Genomic DNA, 20,781 nt, shown 5'->3' with positions numbered 1-20,781 from the left:
ACGGCAAGTAATAAGAACCGAGTAGTAAAACTGTCTCATCAAAACACAATAAAAGTAAAGATACCAAGGTCTAAAGCTCCACAGGACTTGAAAGTTAGGCAGTGAAAGATGTAACTTATTTCATAAATCAAAGTGAGACAAATTCTTCTTCTAAATTTGAAGTCTTAGAAGGTCAAAAAGCATTTTAGTTGTTTTACTTTAACAATTTAAACAATAGCTGGTGTAAAAAAAACGGAGACAGGATAGAAACAAACCATTAGGAGCAATAAAAACCAACATTAAAATTAACATACTGTAACAATCAGAGAGCAAATATGGTGAAGCAACACCGGTGTCGATCTTTGCCATTGTACAAGGAATTGCAATAATATATTTGTGTCATGATAAAAGCCTGAATTACTTTTAAAATCCTTAAAACAGAAGCAGAACTTTACCAGCGCTGACAGACGTAACTGGAAAAACTGTTAAGCCTTTGTACAAAAATCACACTAAAATTTCTGAGTACTGAGTGAAAGCGGTAGAGTCCCAAGAATTTCACTAGGGTTTGTTTTCATTGTATACAGAAAGGTTAATAAATTCTTCAAATGACTTAGGACTGAGATAATCACAATTCAAGAGTAAAACGTATAGTTGATTATTTAGTAATTAAAAGGCAAACTCAATGACAGCACGGTAACTTATTTTATAGTACATAAGCATCTAATTAACATTCAAAACTCTGAATAAAATGAGTACTTCATTAACGAAGACTGACAATTAAATTGTGGATATGTTTGTAAAGCCATACTGTTTTTCTTCTTTAAATGTTATATTTTCTGCACAGGTTTTACTGTTTCCTGAAAATAGTGTTTTATAGAGAGAAATATGCATAATTACAAACAATTCATCCTGATATAATTATCGTAATTCAACAGTGACGCTGACACGAAGAGGCTGTGATAGACATTAGCAGTGAATAGAAGCAACTCCTTTCGCTATATATACACACTTTAACACAACCGAAACATTTCGTTCTTAACTCTGTTAATTTGAACATACAACACGGTCTCTGATAAAGTACCTGAAAGCGTCAGAAATCTGAATATGTAGCAAATAACTGCAATGTTTACTTCTTGCTCTCAAAATTTCCGGTTTACGTCATTTGGGTCTTGGTGTTGGACCCATACTTAGTTATCTAAAATAATGCCTGTTTAAAAAAAGGAATTTTTTGCTATTTCCCTCCAGGTTTGTTTCTTGTAATTTTTATTTTATGACAAAAAATAGTTTACATGGTTTTTAAACAATACAAAGCATAAATCGTGCTAAACATTTCACTCAGTGACAACGACCCATCAGGCAGTAGTCACAACGCCAGCCGGTTGCTACTCTGTACTCTGACCGTGCCTTGGCTGTTAATCAGATTTCAGTCTGCAAGAACAAGTTTGAGTTTAAGGTAATTTTTGTGTTGCAGTTCGCTGAAACGTCGTCACAACACACTTTCTTTAAAGCTAGTGTTTGTCTTTTTTCGCTAAGTTTGGTTCTAGAGATTCAAAAACGCTCCAAATAACAGGATATGATTCCTGTTATTTCCTTTTATTGCTCAATTAGATTATCACGTTTTTTGCGCACTATCACATGTAGAACCCAGAATTGATATATTTCTACAAAATACAATGTATGCACAAAAATGCGTGTACAAATCATCGACATAAATATACAAATGTACAAATTATTCATGTACAAATTAATAAATCAAATTAACACATAAACTAGTCTAAACTACGTTGATTCTCAACAAAAGCGTGGAGTACAGATCCAGTTACACATAATCCTGCTTATTTGCAATAGGCTACAGTTTCTACACCAAAAATTGATTTAATTATCTGGGACATTTGTGAAATTTATGAACACACAAAGCTTTGGGAATTTCAGTATGTACCATATCTGAAGCAAAGGTTGTGACCAAGGGTTAATCGTTACCCAGATGTGGCTAAAACCTTCAGAACCAGGCTGATTTTTGCCACAGGAAGTGTCGTATGAAGCAGAAGTGAGTCAGCAGTCAACACTGGGACCATAAGGGTTAAACGGGGTGACTGAAACCCAGGGATGGCCTCAAAGGCCACTATCCAGCATGTTTTTGTTGTTTCCCTACTCCAACTCACCTTATCCAATGGTTGAATTAGCTGTTCAGGATGGCATCTCTGTTGAAGCCCGTTAAACACCCACTGATTAAAATCAGGTGTGTTCATGCAGAGATACCTCTGAAAATACAGGAGGGTGGCCCACAACCAGACACCAGGAACTAAGTCTCTTCACATCCTTTTCACTGTTTTTTAAAACAAATACCCTAAACATTTGAAATATTAAAACAATCACTGCATCAATGCTTATTTTATAAACCTACTGGTGTTTGTTTAAATCAGGGGTGTCCAAAGTGTGGTCCGAGGGCCATTCGCGGCCCTTAGGCTGTGGACATACTTGATTTTTAACCTTGCGTTGATGCAGGCTGCGTCTTGTTTACATACTTGCCATTTCACTGCACATGATACCACTAGGGGTCACTGACGAGATCTCATAACGCACAGAGTGCTGGATTTGTAAGGTACAAACTAAACAAACATGGCAATAATTGATCATCAGCTGGTTAATTTTGAGTTCACAACAGAAACAAAAGACAGCAGCGGTATCGTAGTTCACACGTAACACATCTAAATCGGAGACAACGCCACAACAGCGAATGTGTCTCACTCGTTTTGTCAACTCCCCCTACTGGTTACTCATATATTGCAGCTTGTGAAAGCGTTGCGTTAATTTTAGAGGGCACTTCAAACAAGCACAAGTTATGTGAGGCGTCCACGATAAACCCATGCACATAATTAAAAGCAAGTATTATCTGGCCCTTAGACCGAGTTTGTGTGGCCTTCTCCTGCAGCGAACGGCAGAGTTTCGGTCAATCACCTTACATTTTTATTTTAACACTTTTTTTAATGAGAGGCATCCGTAAGTTAATGAAGCAACATCACACTCGAGGCCGTGCGTTGTTGCTGAATATCAGCACTGGTGTGATTATCAACGGCCTCGTGCCTACGACCGAATCACGCCAGTGCTGATATTCAGCAACAACGCACGACCTCGAGTGTGATGTTGCTTTTATACAACAGGTCTACCTGCTCATTTTATTTTTAGAACAACAATAAGCAACAACAGATTATGATTTGTTCATTTATTTACTCATTTATCAGGCTCCGCCAACACAAATAGTCCCGACACCAAACGGAGACTCAGACTAGGCCGTTGCTAGGCAACACAAACCTTTTCTACAATAACGGTTAGAACGCCTGTGCACAGCAGAGTGATGCTGTTTGTTAACAGTCCCAGTGCTGTTATAGTCCCATATCAGCACTCTTGGAAAGTCTCTTGACCAATCAAATCACTCGGTCGGAACTAACTGTTGTAGAATTAAATATTACATAATGACAATAAAGAGCAATTATTTTCTTTGGAAAAAATACAGGAAAAAATATATTTAATGGAAAGGTTTTAGTACAGTGCAAAGTAGGTGTTTTTATTCAACATGCTTTTATTTTGAATCTCATGATAAATATGACTACGAACCCTCACCGACTGTTACTACACAGAAGAAACCAGGTCAAACGTCGATGCTTTTAGGTAAATGAAGGAAACATTTTCCGATGTTTAAGGATCTGCTGACGTAGTAAAATAATACTTTTCGTGTTTTGATTTAACTGTCTCAGTATCAGAAACAATGAGGATTTTATCTGAAATCTCACACGCGCTGTGACATGTACATCTGTCTGATCTAGGCAAATATTAAAAATGAAGAAGACGGTGCGTGCAGTGTTATGTGTTATGTGTTGTGTCTATGAGGGCTTTTGTGGCTGATTCATGCCCGGGGAGAGTCCGCCTTCTTGGGGGTGATTCAGAATCAATCTGTAAGGATCCAGTTAAGAAAAACCTGCCAGACAGCCGAATATACTCGGCTGGTTATCGTCCAAACACTACTGGTGGGACTCCTTTAGAAAAACCAGAACCTTTCCATGCCGAGCTGCAGTTTGGTGTTGTTTATTTAAAGGGGCATTATGGAAGTGTGACAGCCAAAACATGTATAGAAATAATAAATGTCTTCTTCATACATTCTCCTGCAATGCCCTGGTCCTGTAGAATGAGCCCTGGCATTTTTACTGGGATTGCCTGTTTTTCTGTAAAATCACAGAAAAAGAGAGATGCTCGGGTCGAGCAGGCTGCTTCATGCGCGTTCACGCTCAGGCATCGCCCGTAGCATTTGCTATCCGTAGCTTTAGCAGCAGAGAGAGAGGCAGTGCCACTTTGTCGCTGTTCCTAACGCCTAGTGACAAAGCTAGCTACATTTCTGAGGACCCTTAGCTACTTTCTGTAGAACTTTCTTCTAGATATTTCCTGCTAATTAGCAACAAAATAGCTATTTTCACTCCGAACCGTTCTTTGGTTTGACGTTGTTTCAGCTGTCATCAAGGATATAAATGTTACAGATACTGTAAATGTTACTAGAGTGTAGCTCACCTAGTAAGATGTCTGACTCTCATGCAGAAGACCTGGGTTTGATTCTGGATGTGAACATAGTTCATTTAGAGTTTCTTTTTTACATTAATGGTATATTTTTACAGTAAGATGCCCACATTTTTATTTGAGACTCGCCGAACGGCATTGAATTCACAGATAAAAAAGATGTGGGTTCAACTTTCATTTTGGAACAATTTTTCAAGCAAGGGAAGGGAATGATCTGAGCATGCAGGAGGACTGACCCATCATAAACCTTTGTCAGCTGTGCTGAAGAGAAAGGTACAGAACCACATTATTTAATTAATTAGCTGCACGTTCTCCTGTCCTCTGTCCTCCGGGCCACACACACACACACACACACACACAGGACTGTCTCAGCTGTTATTTTCGTTAAGGAGTGTGCACGTACAGCATGCGCGCCTCGTGCACGAGCCTACTCTTGAAGCTGCCGTTACTCTTTTGGCCTGAGGGGGCAATCACGAGCATAGAAATTCAAAAGTCCGTAAAGTCCCTTTAAAGTGAAAACACATCTTCATGCAGAACACCTGATTGACTTTTGTTAATCTTGTTTCATTTAAAATTAGCTCCCTGATGTTAAAGATGTCAGAGAGCGCAGGTCTCTTCGTGTCCCCCTGCAGCTTTTGTATGAGAGGTTAAGTTTTTATACCTGCAGAGTGAAGACAAGACTGTGGGAGAAAGAATTGAGCCATCTCACAGCCAGCGGCCAAGCTTTCCAAGTCTTCCAGTGCCTAGGAAGCGATTTGAGGAGATTAACACACTAGCATTAGCTCTGATACAAGCAGAGGATTGAATTAATTACAGACATCACTGGGCTGTGCTGCATTCACGTGGCGTGGCGTAGCATAGAATTCTCCCCCCACCTCCGGCAAGACTGGAAACCGTCCAACCCAGCCTCTGAACGCTCTATTTTTACCGTCGTCCTTGTTCCAGTCAAACTCATGCTAATGTTGGAGAGAAATGGTGGGATTTTTGTTTGGAGGCTTTTTGAGAAACTACTTTACATATTTTTCCTGAAATGCCTCGCTCTGATCGGCCTGATTTCTGCTGCACAGAACCCAAAACAGACACGTTCACTAATCTCCTCTATCGTCAATATGCAACAAAATGAGATAAAAATGTGTGTTTTGATCAGCAGGTGATGATGGAGGAGGCTTTTGATGTCGTGGTGGTGGGTTCCTGTATGACCGACTTGGTAAGGTGAGTGAGTTACGCCTTTAGTTTTCTCACACAGTTGTTTTACCACCTAAATGATTATAAATGAGCCTTTCGTGGGAGAAGGCCGAACAGAAAGTCTGCCGCTGAAATTGGGTTCAGGAAACTCCTCGGCTTCCTCAAGTGGGTCCAACAGGAAGCTGCATGTTGGGCAACGCTTCATTCACTTATAAGGAAATGAATTTTTAAAACGCACAGCAGACTTTTTCTTTTTCATTTCCTTTAGTTGATAGAATTAACTTTAGAGCTGGACAACTGGCGTTTGATAGATTTTACTAACAAAATAAAATAGTTGCACAAAGAGTTGAAGAAACAACATCTGAATGATAAATGACCCGCACTTGTATAGCGCCTCTCAGAGTAAGGACTCCAAAGCGCTTTACACTACAGTGTATCATTCATCCATTCACACACACATTCACACACTGATGGTGATGAGCTACGATGTAGCCACAGCTGCCCTGGGGCGCACTGACAGAGGCGAGGCTGCCGAGCACAGGCGCCACCGGTCCCTCTGACCATCACCAGCAGGCAAGGTGGGTTAACTGTCTTGCCCAAGGACACAACAGCAGAACTCTGTCCGGAGCCGGGATCGAACCTGCAACCTTCCGATTACTGGACAACCCGCTCAACCTGTTGAGCTGCTGCTGCCAACACTAGGGCTGCTTAAGATATCCATGATCTGTTGATATCACAGTGTCAGCGTACACAAAATCAGCATCACTAGCATCAGCAGATCCTCCACATGGACTTTGTTCCTCTTTTACGCCGTGCAATTCAAAGTCTGACTGTTAGGTGGCAGCAGTTTTACCGCCGTCGTGTCGGAACAATGAGCTCTCGCTTGGAAGCGTCTGACCTGAGCTTTCCAAAATAAAATTAGTCTTGAAACTTGTAAATATGGTCTGGCTTTTAGCGTTGTGACAAACATCATATCGCCAGATTCTCGCCAAATGGAAAGGAACAAATCTTTGTCTAACATCAAAGGTTACAGAAACTTGTCTTCAGCAGGACTCAAACATTATCGTCCCACACAGACAAACAATAAAACCTAGGACCACAGATGCCTAAACTTAAAGAGCAAGTCACCCCCAAACCAACTTTATTTCTGATAAACTATATAAATGTGTGTCTAATCGTGCTGCAGACGAGTGTAGTCAGTAGTTTTGCACTTTAGTGCATTTTAGTTAAAATGTAAATTTTCTGCTTAATACTGTCAGTGTTGTGCTGTTGTCAGGTAAAAACTCTGCACTGCATTTGAATTTAAATCTGCCATCGCTATTGGCTAAGAGCTACCCTAGAACGTTAGCTGGTACCATATGATTCCATTCCATTTTATTTTATTTATAAAGCACGTTTCTACACGGCCGAGGCCGACCAAAGTGCTGCACAGTAAAAGAGCATAAAAACCAACCCACGGGAAGAAGTAATAAAAAGTAGTACAGGAACTACTATAAAAACAATAAAAATAAAACATCGTAAAATGCCAGCTAGGCTGAAGTAAAAGCCAAGGAATAAAAATTTGCCTTCAGGCGTGATTTAAAATCAGAGCGAGAGGGGGGGCCATTCTCACTGCTAGGGAGGGTTGGTTCCAGAGACGAGGCGCACAGATTGAAAACGCTCACTATGATGTCACAATGCCGTTGTGAGCCTGTGTGTGTGTGTGTGTATTTGTTAGTGGCTCCGCCCTCTCGGTCTGCTAGGCAGCAGCATTTGTTGCATTTTTCAAACATGAAGTGGCAGCGGAGTAATACTCTGGTAGGGGGTGACTTGCTCTTTAAATCACACGTCGACACTTCAGAGACGCTCATGCAATCATCGTAGAGTTCAGGGAATTCCCTTTGTCTCGAGGGCTGATTCACACCTCTAATAATAACATTAATTAAGTTAACTATGGCTCTTCAGTGAGCTGCATGGTGGAGCAGTCGGTTATACTGTTGCCTCGCAGTAACAAGGTCATTGGTTCGAATCCCACCAATGCTCTCCCCTTGCATGGGTGTGTATTGGGGGGGGGGGGGGGTTACTCCGGTTTCATACAGACCAAAAACATGGGTGCAAAGTTAGCTGGTGACATGTGAGTGTGTGTGTGACAGGTTGTGTCCCTGTGATAAGACATGTCCAGGGTGTCCCCCACCTCTTGCCCAATGACCACTGGAGATAAACGCCAGCTCCACACGACCCTGGTGAGCATGACGTGGGTCTGAAAACCGTAAAACCCTCTAAACCAGAGCTTCTGATCCGTGGTAATGAGATGGACCCCAGAAGTTCTCCGAGCCGGGTCACGGAGCGCCGGATCTTAGTGATAGCGGTGTTTTCCTACGCTGCCCTGCATGAGCTCGAACAGAAGAACAACAAAAGACGCGCGTCTTCGTACCGACAACCAACTAGAGCCAGGTGGGTGGGGAGGAGAGCAGCTGTGATTTTAAGTCTTTTGCTGTTGCTTCTCTGTTTTCCGTCACCTTCTGCAGCCTCCTGCACAAGCCAGCATCTCAGCAGATTTAAAAATAATCGTTGTGAGGATGCAGCTCAGCTTAAAACGTCTTTATTATTATTACCCACAACAACCACCTTTTTCCTGGAGGTATATTTAACATGAACGTCTGCGGCATAAATAGTATCTGGACTAGAGGGTGTTTTCCATCATGGTGTGAAGTGGACCGTAGCGCTCTGCCGCGAGGATAGAGGAAGTGCTCTAAACTTAGATAACGCTGCTGGTTTCTAGTTTTTGGGAGCATGAGTGGTAGTTTGGCTCAGGAGCTCTACTAAATGATTTTCTAAACACTCGTCGGGAGTCCAGAGGAAGGTTTGATAGTCTGGTGCTTGTGTAAATGTCAGCGTTGCATCATTCTCAAATCTGTGGAGCCAAGAAGGATCCATTCCCACAACTCATTAGTCATCAGCTGCAGCTCAGCGTGTTAGCTGAAAACAGTTTGTCACTGGTCTTTGTGAACAATGACACAATCTGGAAAGGCACATAAAGCAGCGTTAACGTCAGCTTCTCACCAGAATGGGATGCTTGATAGTGAGCAGCTCGGAGTACACGAGCGCTGCTGCGGCGTGCTGGAGGAGAGTTTCAGAAACAGCAGTTTCATCTTTGACCGGGCTGCCGTACGAGTCCCCGAATCAGAAACACGTGCCCTCTCCGACAGGGAAGCTTTCCTTTTGCTCCTCATTAGTGAATCCACCAGCAACTTTCTGATTTGAAGGGCAGAAGTTGTCTATTAAAGCTGCAATGAGCTGTTTTGGGGGGCGGGGGGCTTTTTGGAGGGAGGTCAGACAGCGGATAGTGGAATACAATTTCATGCCTTCAAAGTGAGATGCACCGCTTTGAAGTTGGAAATGCCGTCCCTGTTTGGGTGGCGGTGCAGCTGAGCGTAGGACAGGAGGAACACACTCGCACGAGCTCTCCTCCGCTCCCCAATCTGAAAAGTAACAGACGTTATTCCTCATTTCTGCAGCCGGGAGGTGCAGACCTGCTCAGGCTTTTAACCCTTTGTCAAAGCAACAGAGTGCCCCCTGCTGCCACGGCTCACTGAGGATTTGGAAAACTTGGTGCCGTTAAATGATGGAAAACCCAACAGGAATGATTTTACTTATTCATCTGAAATGTTAGCTCCTCTTTACTTCATCGTTGTTTTCTGTGTGATAAAACGATAAATGGAAGAGATGGAGCGTTGGATTAGAATCTGGATCCAGGATTTTTTTGTTCTGTTTGTTGGATTTGGCAGAAGTTTTTATCCGAAGGGACGTAGAGGTGAGGCAGCACGGTGGGGGAGGTGCCTTCCCGCAGGACACAAGGGCTGGGATCGAACCGGCAACCCGCTGTTTACGCTGGAAGTCTGCAGTTTTGTGTTGTTATAAACTAACGACATTAATTAGGATATTTTAGGAGCATTTACAGAACTGTTTGTTATAAATCTATAAAAAACCTTTTTACTTGTTAATGGTAACGAAGGAGTTTCGCTCACTGTTTCACTTTTGGGTTCGGTTTTATCAAACTTGATTTGCATTTTGTGTGCAAACTTCCATAAAATCCTCAATAAAATGGTGAAAGGGAAGCTCGTTTTCCATGTTTTATGTCACACATCTATATATTTTTTATTCTAATGAGAAGCTGGCAGTTTTTTTTTACTTTAAAGAGCAAGTCACCCCCAAATCAACTGTTTTTTGGTGATAAACTATATAAATGAGTGTCTAATCGTGCTGCAGACACATGTAGTCAATATTTTGGCACTTCAGTGCATCTTAGTTAAAATTAAAATATTCTGCCTAAAACCGCCAGTGTTGTCGTCGTCAGGTAAAAAACTCTTCACTACATTTGAATTTAAATCTGCCACCGCTATTGGCTAAGAGGTACACTATGACGTTATGATGTCACAATGCTGTTGTGCAGGGGCGGCGTTAGGCCCGGCTACTTGGGCTCAAGCCCCGGATGTTTCATGAAAAGCCCCGGATCTAAATCGCGGAAGTAACATGCAGTACCAAAGTCCAACAGAGAGGGCGCTGCTGGCAGTAGTTTGTATACAGCCTGCCTGAGCCTCCACCACTGAAGAAGAAGCCCTTCAGCAGCCGGCTTCTTCTACACTCTCTGTCTGAAACGCATGAGTGAAGATGGACATAAGGACGTTTTTTAGACCAAAAGTACGGCGACAGAACCCCAGCTCTGATGAGACTGGTGCTGACTCAGGTTTGTGAGTCTTATTAGAAAATCTTTGTTGTGCTGCTGGTTTGCCTAAAGTTAGCTTACTATCAGGTAAAGTTGTTGGAGAAAGAAAGGGAATATTTACTATCATCTCACACTAAACACTAACAGGAACAATACTCTGCCCTGAATATGCTGAATATGTAGCTTCAGATTAATAATTATGTGGTACAAGACAAATATATATGATTAATGATAAATGACCCGCACTTGTATAGCGCCTGTCAGAGTAAGGTCTCCAAAGCGCTTTACACTGCAGTGCATCATTCATCCATTCACACACACATTCACACACTGATGGTGATGAGCTACGATGTAGCCACAGCTGCCCTGGGGCGCACTGACAGAGGCGAGGCTGCCGAGCACAGGCGCCACCGGTCCCTCCGACCACCACCAGCAGGCAAGGTGGGTTAAGTGTCTTGCTCAAGGACACAACAGCAGAATTCTCTGTCCGGAGCCGGGATCGAACCTGCAACCTTCCGATTACTGGACAACCCGCTCAACCTGTTGAGCTGCTGCTGCTATATGATGCTGACTAGTGCGTGTCACGTGTGTGTGTGTGTTAAGCCCCGGATCTTCTTCAGTCCTAAATCCGCCCCTGCTGTTGTTTGTGTATTTGTTAGCGGCTCCGCCCTCTCGGTCTGCCAGGCTACAGCATTTGTTGCATTTTTCAAACAGGAAGTGGAAGTGGAGTAAGTTTCTAGTAGGGGGTGACTTGCTCTTTAAAAGAAACTAGATAGAAAAATCTATGTGCTAGTAATTTAATCTCTAATGATAAAAAATGAAATAAAGACACTTTTGTTGGAAGTGGAATCAGTTTAACAGAAAAAGACGAGTCTTATATTCTGGTGCATCTGCTCTGAAACCTCTACGGCCGTGTCCGTGGCCGACCCAGGGTCTGGCGGTAAGTGGCGGTCTCTGACCCTCAGCTGTAATGGCAACTCCCACGTGGCTCCAGAAAACCCAGCTAACACACACAGTTACACCCCCACACACTCGCTTACTCTCCGTGTACGGAAAGCTGTGCTTAACCTTTATTAAATCCGTTCCTCGCCTTGTCCTGATTTCATGGAAGTTCAGCAGCGGGAGTGTTTGTGGACCAGGACGACCACACAGAATAACCCCTGGGCTCTTCTTCATGTCAGATAACTTACTGATCTGAGTTCTGGTTTTGAGCTGAAGGACAGAAGTTAAATGTATTTATCCTGGAATCGTGTTGCGAGCGTGAAAACGTCAACAGAGCTTTCAGAATCCACTTTGGAGCGTCTGGAATGGGAAAGAATAGTTCTAGTTCAAACTTTGGAAAACAACCTGTTCTTGTCCGAGTCACTTCCCCGTGCCGCCGGCCTCAAAGCAAACACCTCACGTCACCGAGCACCTGCTCTGGTCTTGTGCCTCCGTGGGAGAAAACGCAGCGAGGCTGCTCTCCAGGACATCTTTGCTCTGTTTGCTCACATCGCTCACCACAGACAACAATAGCCAAGTGTGTCTGAAGGCTATTCGAGGCGGCTGGGTTTGTTCTAGAGTTTGTGAGTCTGTTTGTCTTACCCGTCAGTTCCTTCGGATGGTTGCAAGTCACAGGTTTAATCGCGTTGTTAAAACTTTAATGGCAGCATGACTCCGTTTGTTTATGTCCGACTCAGTAAAGGAAAAGTCACCGAGCTCCACAATCCAGTCAGGACCCTGATGGTGGTTTTAACCCCCAGAGACCCACGGTTGTAAGTCTACAAAAATAAACCTTCCCCTTTTTTTTTTTTTTTTGCTTTTTAAAACCACATTTACATTGCTAATTGGTCCTATTGTTCAGTTCTGCAACACTATTGGCTGTTAAAATGTGTAAATAGGCCCGTTTATCTGGCCTCCTAGAACATGTGAAAGGTTAAAAAAAGATTTTGCAGTTGTTTTCTAAATTTGGGTTTCTGGGGGTTAATGAGATCTCTGACTGAGTGTTTTATTATAATAAAGCTTTTAGTGTGTTTCTGATGTTTGTTTTACGTTGAAACTGTTTGCCTTTTCGCACCTTGTTTAACTTTACTTCCTGTTTTATTCTGAAGCATTTGTGCATCCTGTTGCTTCTCTTTCCGACTTTGATCCAGGCCTTTGCTGATAGTTATGATTATAGCCTTCCATATATTTGTGTAATTTTGGAGTTTTTCTGAACTTTTTGTTACTTTTGTCCCATTTTTCATTTTTCCTCCATTAAGAATTTCGTTCTGCTTACAGTCGTCTTTATTTTTGTTTAAAAGTGATTAAAACTTTAAGTTTGAACTCTTTTATTGTTCTGCGAGTAAATCTGTTGTTTCGGCATCATTTTCATTCAGCCTGTGTCGTATTTATTCGTTACTTACAGCTTTCTTACACTTAATTACAGTTTTCATTCCTAAACTTTTGTTTTAGCCAAGACGCCAAAAAGAAGTGTGCCAGGTACAGGTTGTGTGTGTGTGTGTGTGTGTGTGTGTGTGTGTGTGTGTGTGTTTCTGTGTACCACCTCTGTTGCTTTTCCTTGCAGGCACATTTCAGCCTCTCCGACCCCACATCCTGTTGTAGCTCTTGCTGTTTTTTTAGTGTTTCTCACAGCCGTGTGAAAACAGAAGCATTTTTAACTACAAACAGCTCAGTTACTGGAAATCCTGGGATTGAGTAAATTTACAGTAACTGCACACCTGCCACACACACACACACACACACACACACACACACACACACACACACACACACACACAATCAGGAAAAAGTGCAACAACGGGGTTGAAAACAAGTTTATGACAACGTGGTGCCACCCACAAACCATCTGGCCCCGGGCCAGTTCAGCCCAGATCCAAACCACAGAGCCCTGGTGTTGTCTCACCCTTCTGTTACTCACCTCCTGTGCAGACCTGTGATTGGAGAATTCAGGAGTTAGACAGGCCCCTCCCAAACCCACCTGTGGCATGTCAGCCTGGAGGAAAAGTTTGGACTGGACCAACCAATGAGTCACGCGTCTTTTCTGACAGGTCGAGACGTTGATGAGATTTGCTTGTTGCATCATTTGTACATTTGCAGATGACTGCATCAGCTTATTTGAGCGATGAAGTCATTTTCATGTCTTTTCATCTCTGTAGATCTTTTATACCCAAATCAGGACTGGAACAAAACAGGTTGTCTGTTGGTTGATTCGTTCCTGTGATGTCTGGATTGTTTTAACCCGTAAATCTGCAGACTCCACTGAAAACTCACTGCTTTTGCTCAGTGGTGCAACTGTGGAACAATGCAGTCCTGAAAGGATTACCTGAATGGTCATTAGCTGGATTGGAACTTTGTTCTTTTAATGTTTTTAAACTTTTCTAAACTTCAACAAGTGGATATCCCAGCATTCCCATATTTATCCCAACTAAAGTTTGTAATGTCCATTCCTTTAATCTGTCCCCAATGTTTGTTTTCTCCCTCAGCCAGACACCAAGGCTACCCAAAGCAGGGGAAACCATCCATGGTCACAAGTTCTTTATTGGCTTTGGGGGTAAAGGAGCCAACCAGTGCATTCAGGCTGCCAGACTGGGAGTCAAAACCACCATGATCTGCAAGGTCTGCTGCTGAGCTGTTTAAGTGTGGGCCACTTTGGATTCTTCATTATTATTTCTCTTTTTAAAAAGAATCGTCTTTACTTGTCCAACCTTTGGCTGGTTCGTGCCTTACTCAGTAGAAATAATCACCCGTTAGCCTCCATCGCACAACAGCTACTTAGCAAGTCAAAATCAAAATGCTTTAGCTTCGTTCACACTTCAGTCACTTCACAACATCAACTGTCCAAGCCTCATTTTCTCATGATCAATAAGATAGCGCATGCATTCGCCCGCCCACGCCTGCGTGCCTTCAAACAGGCCTATTCCCAAAGCACGCAACCTCCAGTCTCCAATCAGTAGGCTCAGCGTGGCCTTCCAACCTGAGCACTAAAGCACCGAGGCCCCACCTCAGTCAGAACAAAGAGGCCCGATCGATAACAAACTAGTGCGGGAGGAGCTCTCCGGGCATGGGGAGAACCCAAAAATAGACACCCAGGCTTGTCAAAAGACATCCAAGCCGAAAGGCCGCTCTTCAAAGAGAATGGGGCCAAGCAGCCAATACCATCCAGCCCACTTATCGCAGGCAGCTACACATTCTCACATTCTGGCAAGTTTTTTTAGTAAGCGTGGGTTCGAAGGAGACGCCTCGAGGCAAGGTGGGGACCCCTTCGACAACTCAAAGTAGCTACAGATGTGGACATCCCAGAGCGGATAAGTAAAAGAGGGGCAGGAGGGAAAGGAAGCGATAGCGAGGTGGGCTTGAAGAGGCGTGAAGGCGGGGTTATCGTGTCTTCGAGGCTTGGCGCAGCTGGTCGTGTGTTTGCGAGTGTGTGCGTCTCTTGGCTTTGTTTGTTCGTTTTTGCACATTTTCGGCACCGGCACCATGCCAGTATGCTGGCAGGGCACACAATCATCTAGCCCAACAGAGATTTGAGTGTTTCACTTTTCAAAAGTTGCCGCTAACCAAGTCTGACCCTACTTGACACTCTCTTTGTTGCAATCGTTTTGTTTGCAATCTCTTCCAGGTTGGTAAAGACTTCTTTGGAGACGCTTATATCCAGAATTTCAAGGACAACAATGTGTCTACAGGTAAGATGCAGCTTTTCTTCGAGACAGACGAACCAAAATGGTGGTCATCTCCATGGCGTCCTTCAAAAAGTCCCCAATCAAGCCAACTCTTTTCATCATTCATTGTTTCTTAAAGTTTTGGGACGTGTGCTTTCAACGTTTCTACCCCGTTTTCTCTCTGCTGCAGACTTTGTATGGCAGACTTCTGATGCAGCCACAGGAGCCGCTTCAATCACCGTCAACGATGCAGGTAAATGCTCACACCGCCGACCCACGCCGCCCTGCTGAGATCCAAAAAGCTCTTTTGAGTCGTATAGATGATTTCATGCATGCACAGCCAAGAGTACCTGTAGGCCATCAGCACGGCCTTTTTCTACTGGAACACACACACACACACACACACACACACACACACACACACACACACACACACACACACACACACACACACACACACAATAGACCCATGTATGCTACGCTTAAGTAGCCACTTTTCAAGAGATTGAAATCAGTGGACACACACACACACACACACACACACACACACACACACACACACACACACAGCTCAGATTCATGCATTTTTCTTTTTGCATCTTATTTTATGCAGCAACGTTTGAAGCAACAAAAAAAAGCCCCAGTTTTAGCTCAAGCCTAGGTTGGAACTGAATGCTTTCTTTTTAAGAAAATAAAAATTTAAAGGCTTTAATCTTTATTGTTCATGTTAGATTTGTTGGATTTAGTTGTGATTAACCCTAACTTCTCCAGATTAGAGTTGACGTTCTTTGCTGTCGCTTCTATCACTGGTCGTGGGTCTTTGACACCAGTTCAGCGTTGCTTGAGTTGCATCTGACTTGGAGTGGAAGAACACACGAGGATCAAACGCAGTCTGAACGGGAAACACTTGCATAGGTTACATCTGGTTTTAATCTGGTTTAAAATAACTTGGGTTTTAAAACAAAGATCAGCTGTTTGGGCGGTGAATCCTCGGCTAATGAAAAGTCATAAAACATTTTCATCATCACAGTTGTGAAGCTTCATGTTCTGAAGACTTTTAATGGAGACTCGCGCTTTTTGAAGCCACCTTTGTGTCCTCGCCTGTCCTTTTGTGTGTCTACGAGCAGGTGAGAATGCCATTGTGATTGTGGCCGGTGCCAACATGCTGCTGGGTGGAGACGAGCTGCAGAAAGCTCTCCCGGCCATCCGAAAAGCTAAAGTGTTGGTGTGTCAGCTGGAGATCAATCCACAGACTTCCCTCCAGGCTCTACAAATGGCTCGCGACAACAAAGGTCAGTCAGCGTCCGTGCAGAGCCGTCGTCACGTTTGGAGTTCAATCTGAAGTTAGAAATTGTGTCGTTTATTAGAAAAGATTTAATAAAAGTTTAAAATAAACTGGAAGCCAACTTTTCCAGTTAATGTCACAGAGCAGATGGTCACATTTCAGCATCATTAGCTGTGTTTGGTTTCCCCAGCTGTGGTCTTTAAAGGTTCAGTTAGCTCTGTGTTTGATCACTTTTAGAGATATTTATTCAGATGCACAATAAAAATGTTTGTTTTTTAAAAGGTTTAGCCAAGAATCTGATTTTAGGATGTTTTATCTAAACCAGTCCCACTAAGGCAGTGGTTGTTGTGGATTCATGCTGAGGAAGAGGAGCAAAAGTTAACAGCTAATGCGCTATAATCTGCTGCTCAGTGGGCCATCTGTGTTCTCAGTTGTGAGTATGTACGCTGCTTCTGGTGTAATCCTCACTGACGACCACGCTGAGCCTCCTCCGGCCTTGGAAACCAACCACAAGTGGTCGGTTTTGGACCAGAGGATGAGGAGCGATCCTTGAAACTTGACTGGGGGGGAAAATATGCATCTTAAGCAGAGGTGGAAAGAGTACTAAAATGTCCTACTTAAGTACGAGTACCAACACTTTGATAATTTTTTACTCAAGTACGAGTAAAAGTACTTGCCTAAATTTTTACTCAAGTAAAAGTAAAAAGTATCATAAACAAAACGTACTCAAGGTAAAAGTTACTCAGTTACATTTTTGTCAGCGTAAGGATGGCTACATCTAAGTTGTGCTAAATCACAACGCCAGTTCACACCGGTGCGCGAAGGTGCGGGTTCCAACCCGCAGGAGAGGAGGGAGAGAGGAGGTACACAGCGAGTTGATCGACTGAACTGATGTCTTTAAAGAGCAAGTCAACCCCTACCAGATTCTTACTCCACTCCCACTTCCTGTTTGAAAAATGCAACAAATGCTGTTGCCTAGCAGACCGAGAGGGCGGAGCCACCAACAAATACACACACTCATGACATTGTGACATCATAATGTACCATCTAACATCATAGTGTACCTCTTAGCCAATAGTGGCGGCAGATTTAAATTCTAATGCAGTGCTGAGTTTTTACCTGACAACGGTGCAACACTGACAGTTTTAGTTAGAATATTTAAATTTTAACTAAGATGCACTAAAGTGCCAAATTATTGACTAAACATGTCTGCAGCACTATCAGACACTCATTTATGTAGTTTATCAGAAAAAAAATGGTGATTTGGAGTGACTTGCTCTTTAAGCAAAAGTATACACCCCCCCCCACGGTTTAGACGCGATGCTCATGCACGTGTCTCTTTCCGTTCCGACGCTGCTACACATAATATTTTTAATTTATTAAGCCTATAATTTAGTTTTACTCGGTAACGGATATGATTTAAAATGTAGCTAATTACAATTCTTTCTTAAAAACTCACTCAAGTAAAAGTACAGATTTTTAAAACTACTTAAAAAGTATAAATATACAAAAAAGCTACTCAATTACAGTAACGTGAGTAAATGTAATTCGTTACTTTCCACCTCTGATCTTAAGGCCCAAACTCGTCATTCTTCCACACGCTTATGCAACATGAAACCCAGCGATGCCATCAGAGCGCGTGCGGGAACATTTGGGATCATTTAGCTAAATAAGAGTTCGTTGGAAACGTTGGTGTTATGGAGTGAGCCCCCAAAGGTCATCAGTGAACTTTACGATGAGATGTTTTAATTTTAAATACCGGTTAGCTAATTTAGAAAAATCAAGGTAAACCAGAAAAAGCAACATCTGTTTAAAACACTAAACACACGACTTCCGTTAGAAGTTTTAGTTTCTGGACTCTTTTCTACGTCTAATGTTCGTTATTTAGCAGATTCTTGAATCCAAAGTGTTGTACTGTTTCTGATACAGCAGTGCAGCGATTTCACTTGACATGCTTGCTTTTGGCCTGTGGGAGGAACCCACGCAGCAGGGTTTTGAACCAGCAGCCTTCTTGCTCTGATCCAACTCAACACCTAATTTGTAGCCATGCTGCTAGGGGCTGCAAGAGGGCACAGCCCGTGTTTGTTTAGCAGCTATAAGATGTACACTCGCTCTGTGGCTGCAACAGTCACAGATCAAATGTCTTAATCTGGTGTTTTGAGCTATTATGAGAGACCTTGTCAGAAAATATGCCCGATTGTTTGTTATTATAAACTCTTTCAGTCCCTTTTACTTTCGAAATGCCCACATTAGTCAGTTACTGAGGGTAGCTTTACTCCTGTGTTTTTAAAATACTGAGTGTAAACAAATGATGAGTAGCAGCTGAGGGACTTGCTTCAGTGGGTTAGTCTGTATGTGAACACATAATAATGACTCATTCATGCAGTCATAAGACCCGCTCACAATTAGGGATGCACCGATACCGATGCTGGTATTGGCACCGATACCAGTATCGGTATCGGTGAAAGTTAACTGATACCGGGAACCGATACCATTGTAGTTGCTTGAAAATGGCTTCCCTGTAACTTGTCATTTCTGTTCACCTAATATTTTAGTTTTGTGATGATTTCTATTCATATATTTTACTTTTTATCTACCTCACAGTCTTTTCCTGTGGAAAGCAGAGAAGAAAATGAAATCTGTATTCCAAATCATTGCATTTTGTGTGTGTGGTAGAAGTATCGGTATCGGCGAGTACTCAGATCCAAGTATCGGTTTGGGAAAATGCGGCATCGTTGCATCCCTAGTCACAATTCCATTCACACTTTCCGAGACTGATTTTACAGAAAGAAAGACGCAACCATCTAAACTATTTATAGTTTAATACTGACTTCATATTCGCTTCACATTTGCTCTTGTAACTTAGATTTTTTTGTCATGTTCTGTGTCCTGGTGGTCCCCAGCCCCCTCCAGGTTCCCCTCATGTGCCCCCTAATCTTCTGTGCCCCCCTTTTGGTCCCCAGCCCCCTCCAGGTTCCCCTTTAGTCACTTCACTTATCATTAGTTTATTTATCGTTAGTCTTTGTTCTACGGTGTTTAAAGTTCAGGATATTTTAGTAGCTCCTGCTTATTTCTGCTTCTTCCCTCAGTTCATTAGTTTCACCTGTGCCCAGTTCCCCACGCACCTGCTCCTCGTCTCCTGTCACCTAGCCCCGTCTGTGTCTCTCAGCGTTTGTCGGCCCGTTGTCGTTGTCAGTGTTGTTCTGTTTCTCCTCGTGAAACTCTAGGTTTAGCTCATCAAAGAGCTTTTTGTTTTTGCCAGTCGGGTTACTGACCTTAGGCTTGGCTTCCTGCCCCTTCTTGGATTTTTGGACATCGACTCCCAACAAAAGGATTTTATGTTCTACTACGCTCCTGCCTTGTGTCGTTCTGGGTTTCCGCATCTCGGGTCCTGACCTCCTCCTGGCTCAAACGTGACATATCTGAAGAAATTTAGATTTTCATGCAGATTTCTGGTCACTTCTGGTGCTGAGGTTTCACATCAGTCAGGAAATTATTCAGCACCAGGATCATCACCCTCCCCTTTCCCCATTTTCATCCCTCCACCTATCGTTCATAACTGGTTAACGGAGCCAATCGTCTATTATTAGCAGCAGCTCCGCGTCACTCAAGACGTCTAGGGAGCCGCTCGCCCCTGTCGTCAGGGCCTGTCGTCCATAATCGCTCGCTGCAGGCTGCCAGAGCCAGAGAGTCGCAGCCATCGCCGTGTTGCAGATGGGATACCCAGATGGCCTCTCCGAGCGCCACCCTCGTTCCTCCAGCCCCCTCCTCTCCGTGTCAACCATGCCACGGGCGTCAGCTTGGCATGAGGTGCCAGGAGAGATGCAAGGCGACGTTTGGCAGCGATGCCACCTCAACATCGCCGCACCAGAGCATTGCGTGGATTGAGTCCTCTGAAGGGAACGAGTGTTAATGGGTTTAATAATGCGGGGGTGAAGCCACACTCAAATTACGCAAATGTCACCGTCGAGCAACATGTGCTGTGGATGCCAGCTCTTAGAAAGTCTTGATAGAAGTTTTCCTTTCATTCTGGCCATTATTTGAGGTGGAAGTCGGCATCAATGTTGCCTTTTAACACTGAGAAGTTCGTAGAAATGATCAAAGTAAAAAGTGGGTTTGTGTAGATTTTTTCCTGTGACATGCAGCGATCATTTCTCTCACCGGATCATATCAGAGCCCCTTAAAGCCTGCCAGTCCTCACTGGTAACTCATCTCCTTTGTGTGTGTGTGTGTGTGTGTGTGTGTGTGTGTGTCGTGCATTTTCTCTCCGGCCTTGTTTTCTGTCCACCTCTCCTAAATCGACCACATCAGCAAACAGCTGGACGGTTCTGCTCCCTGAAACTCCTCCGGCTGCTCTCTCAGCTCATGTGACTCTGAACCAGCCAGAGCAAAACAGCCCAGAGCCATGAACACACACACAC

At 43.3% G+C, this 20,781-nt stretch overlaps 2 protein-coding genes across 6 annotated transcripts in view; one reads left to right on the top strand and one right to left on the bottom strand.

Annotated features, from left to right (window-relative positions):
• Nucleotides 1-12,143, bottom strand: part of babam2 (BRISC and BRCA1 A complex member 2) — a 130,409-nt gene extending 118,266 nt beyond the window's left edge. The window contains exon 1 of one of the 2 annotated variants that reach the window (XM_015975428.3): nucleotides 12,020-12,143. The gene's annotated coding sequence lies outside the window, so the exon portion shown is untranslated. Of the gene's footprint in view, nucleotides 1-1,060; nucleotides 1,177-12,019 lie in introns of those variants that run through there. The other variant, XM_015975427.3, reaches the window with a different exon arrangement.
• rbks (ribokinase) overlaps nucleotides 1,334-20,781 on the top strand; it is a 42,801-nt gene continuing 23,353 nt past the window's right edge. Inside the window, exons 1-6 of one of the 4 annotated variants that reach the window (XM_015975431.3) lie at nucleotides 1,334-1,432; nucleotides 5,693-5,757; nucleotides 13,900-14,032; nucleotides 15,036-15,099; nucleotides 15,266-15,328; nucleotides 16,203-16,367. In XM_015975431.3, the coding sequence (XP_015830917.3) occupies nucleotides 5,699-5,757; nucleotides 13,900-14,032; nucleotides 15,036-15,099; nucleotides 15,266-15,328; nucleotides 16,203-16,367 (484 nt within the window). In that variant the 5' untranslated portion in view covers nucleotides 1,334-1,432; nucleotides 5,693-5,698. Of the gene's footprint in view, nucleotides 1,433-5,692; nucleotides 5,758-11,878; nucleotides 12,001-12,063; nucleotides 12,190-13,899; nucleotides 14,033-15,035; nucleotides 15,100-15,265; nucleotides 15,329-16,202; nucleotides 16,368-20,781 lie in introns of those variants that run through there. The other 3 variants (XM_015975430.3, XM_070547104.1, XM_054730203.2) reach the window with 3 other exon arrangements.

This window comes from Nothobranchius furzeri, chromosome 18 (genome assembly GCF_043380555.1).
Source record: "Nothobranchius furzeri strain GRZ-AD chromosome 18, NfurGRZ-RIMD1, whole genome shotgun sequence".
In the NCBI taxonomy this organism is placed as follows: Eukaryota; Metazoa; Chordata; class Actinopteri; order Cyprinodontiformes; family Nothobranchiidae; genus Nothobranchius; species Nothobranchius furzeri.
The sequence above is the reverse complement of the archived record's forward strand: the minus strand, read 5'-3'. Positions and strand labels throughout refer to the sequence as shown.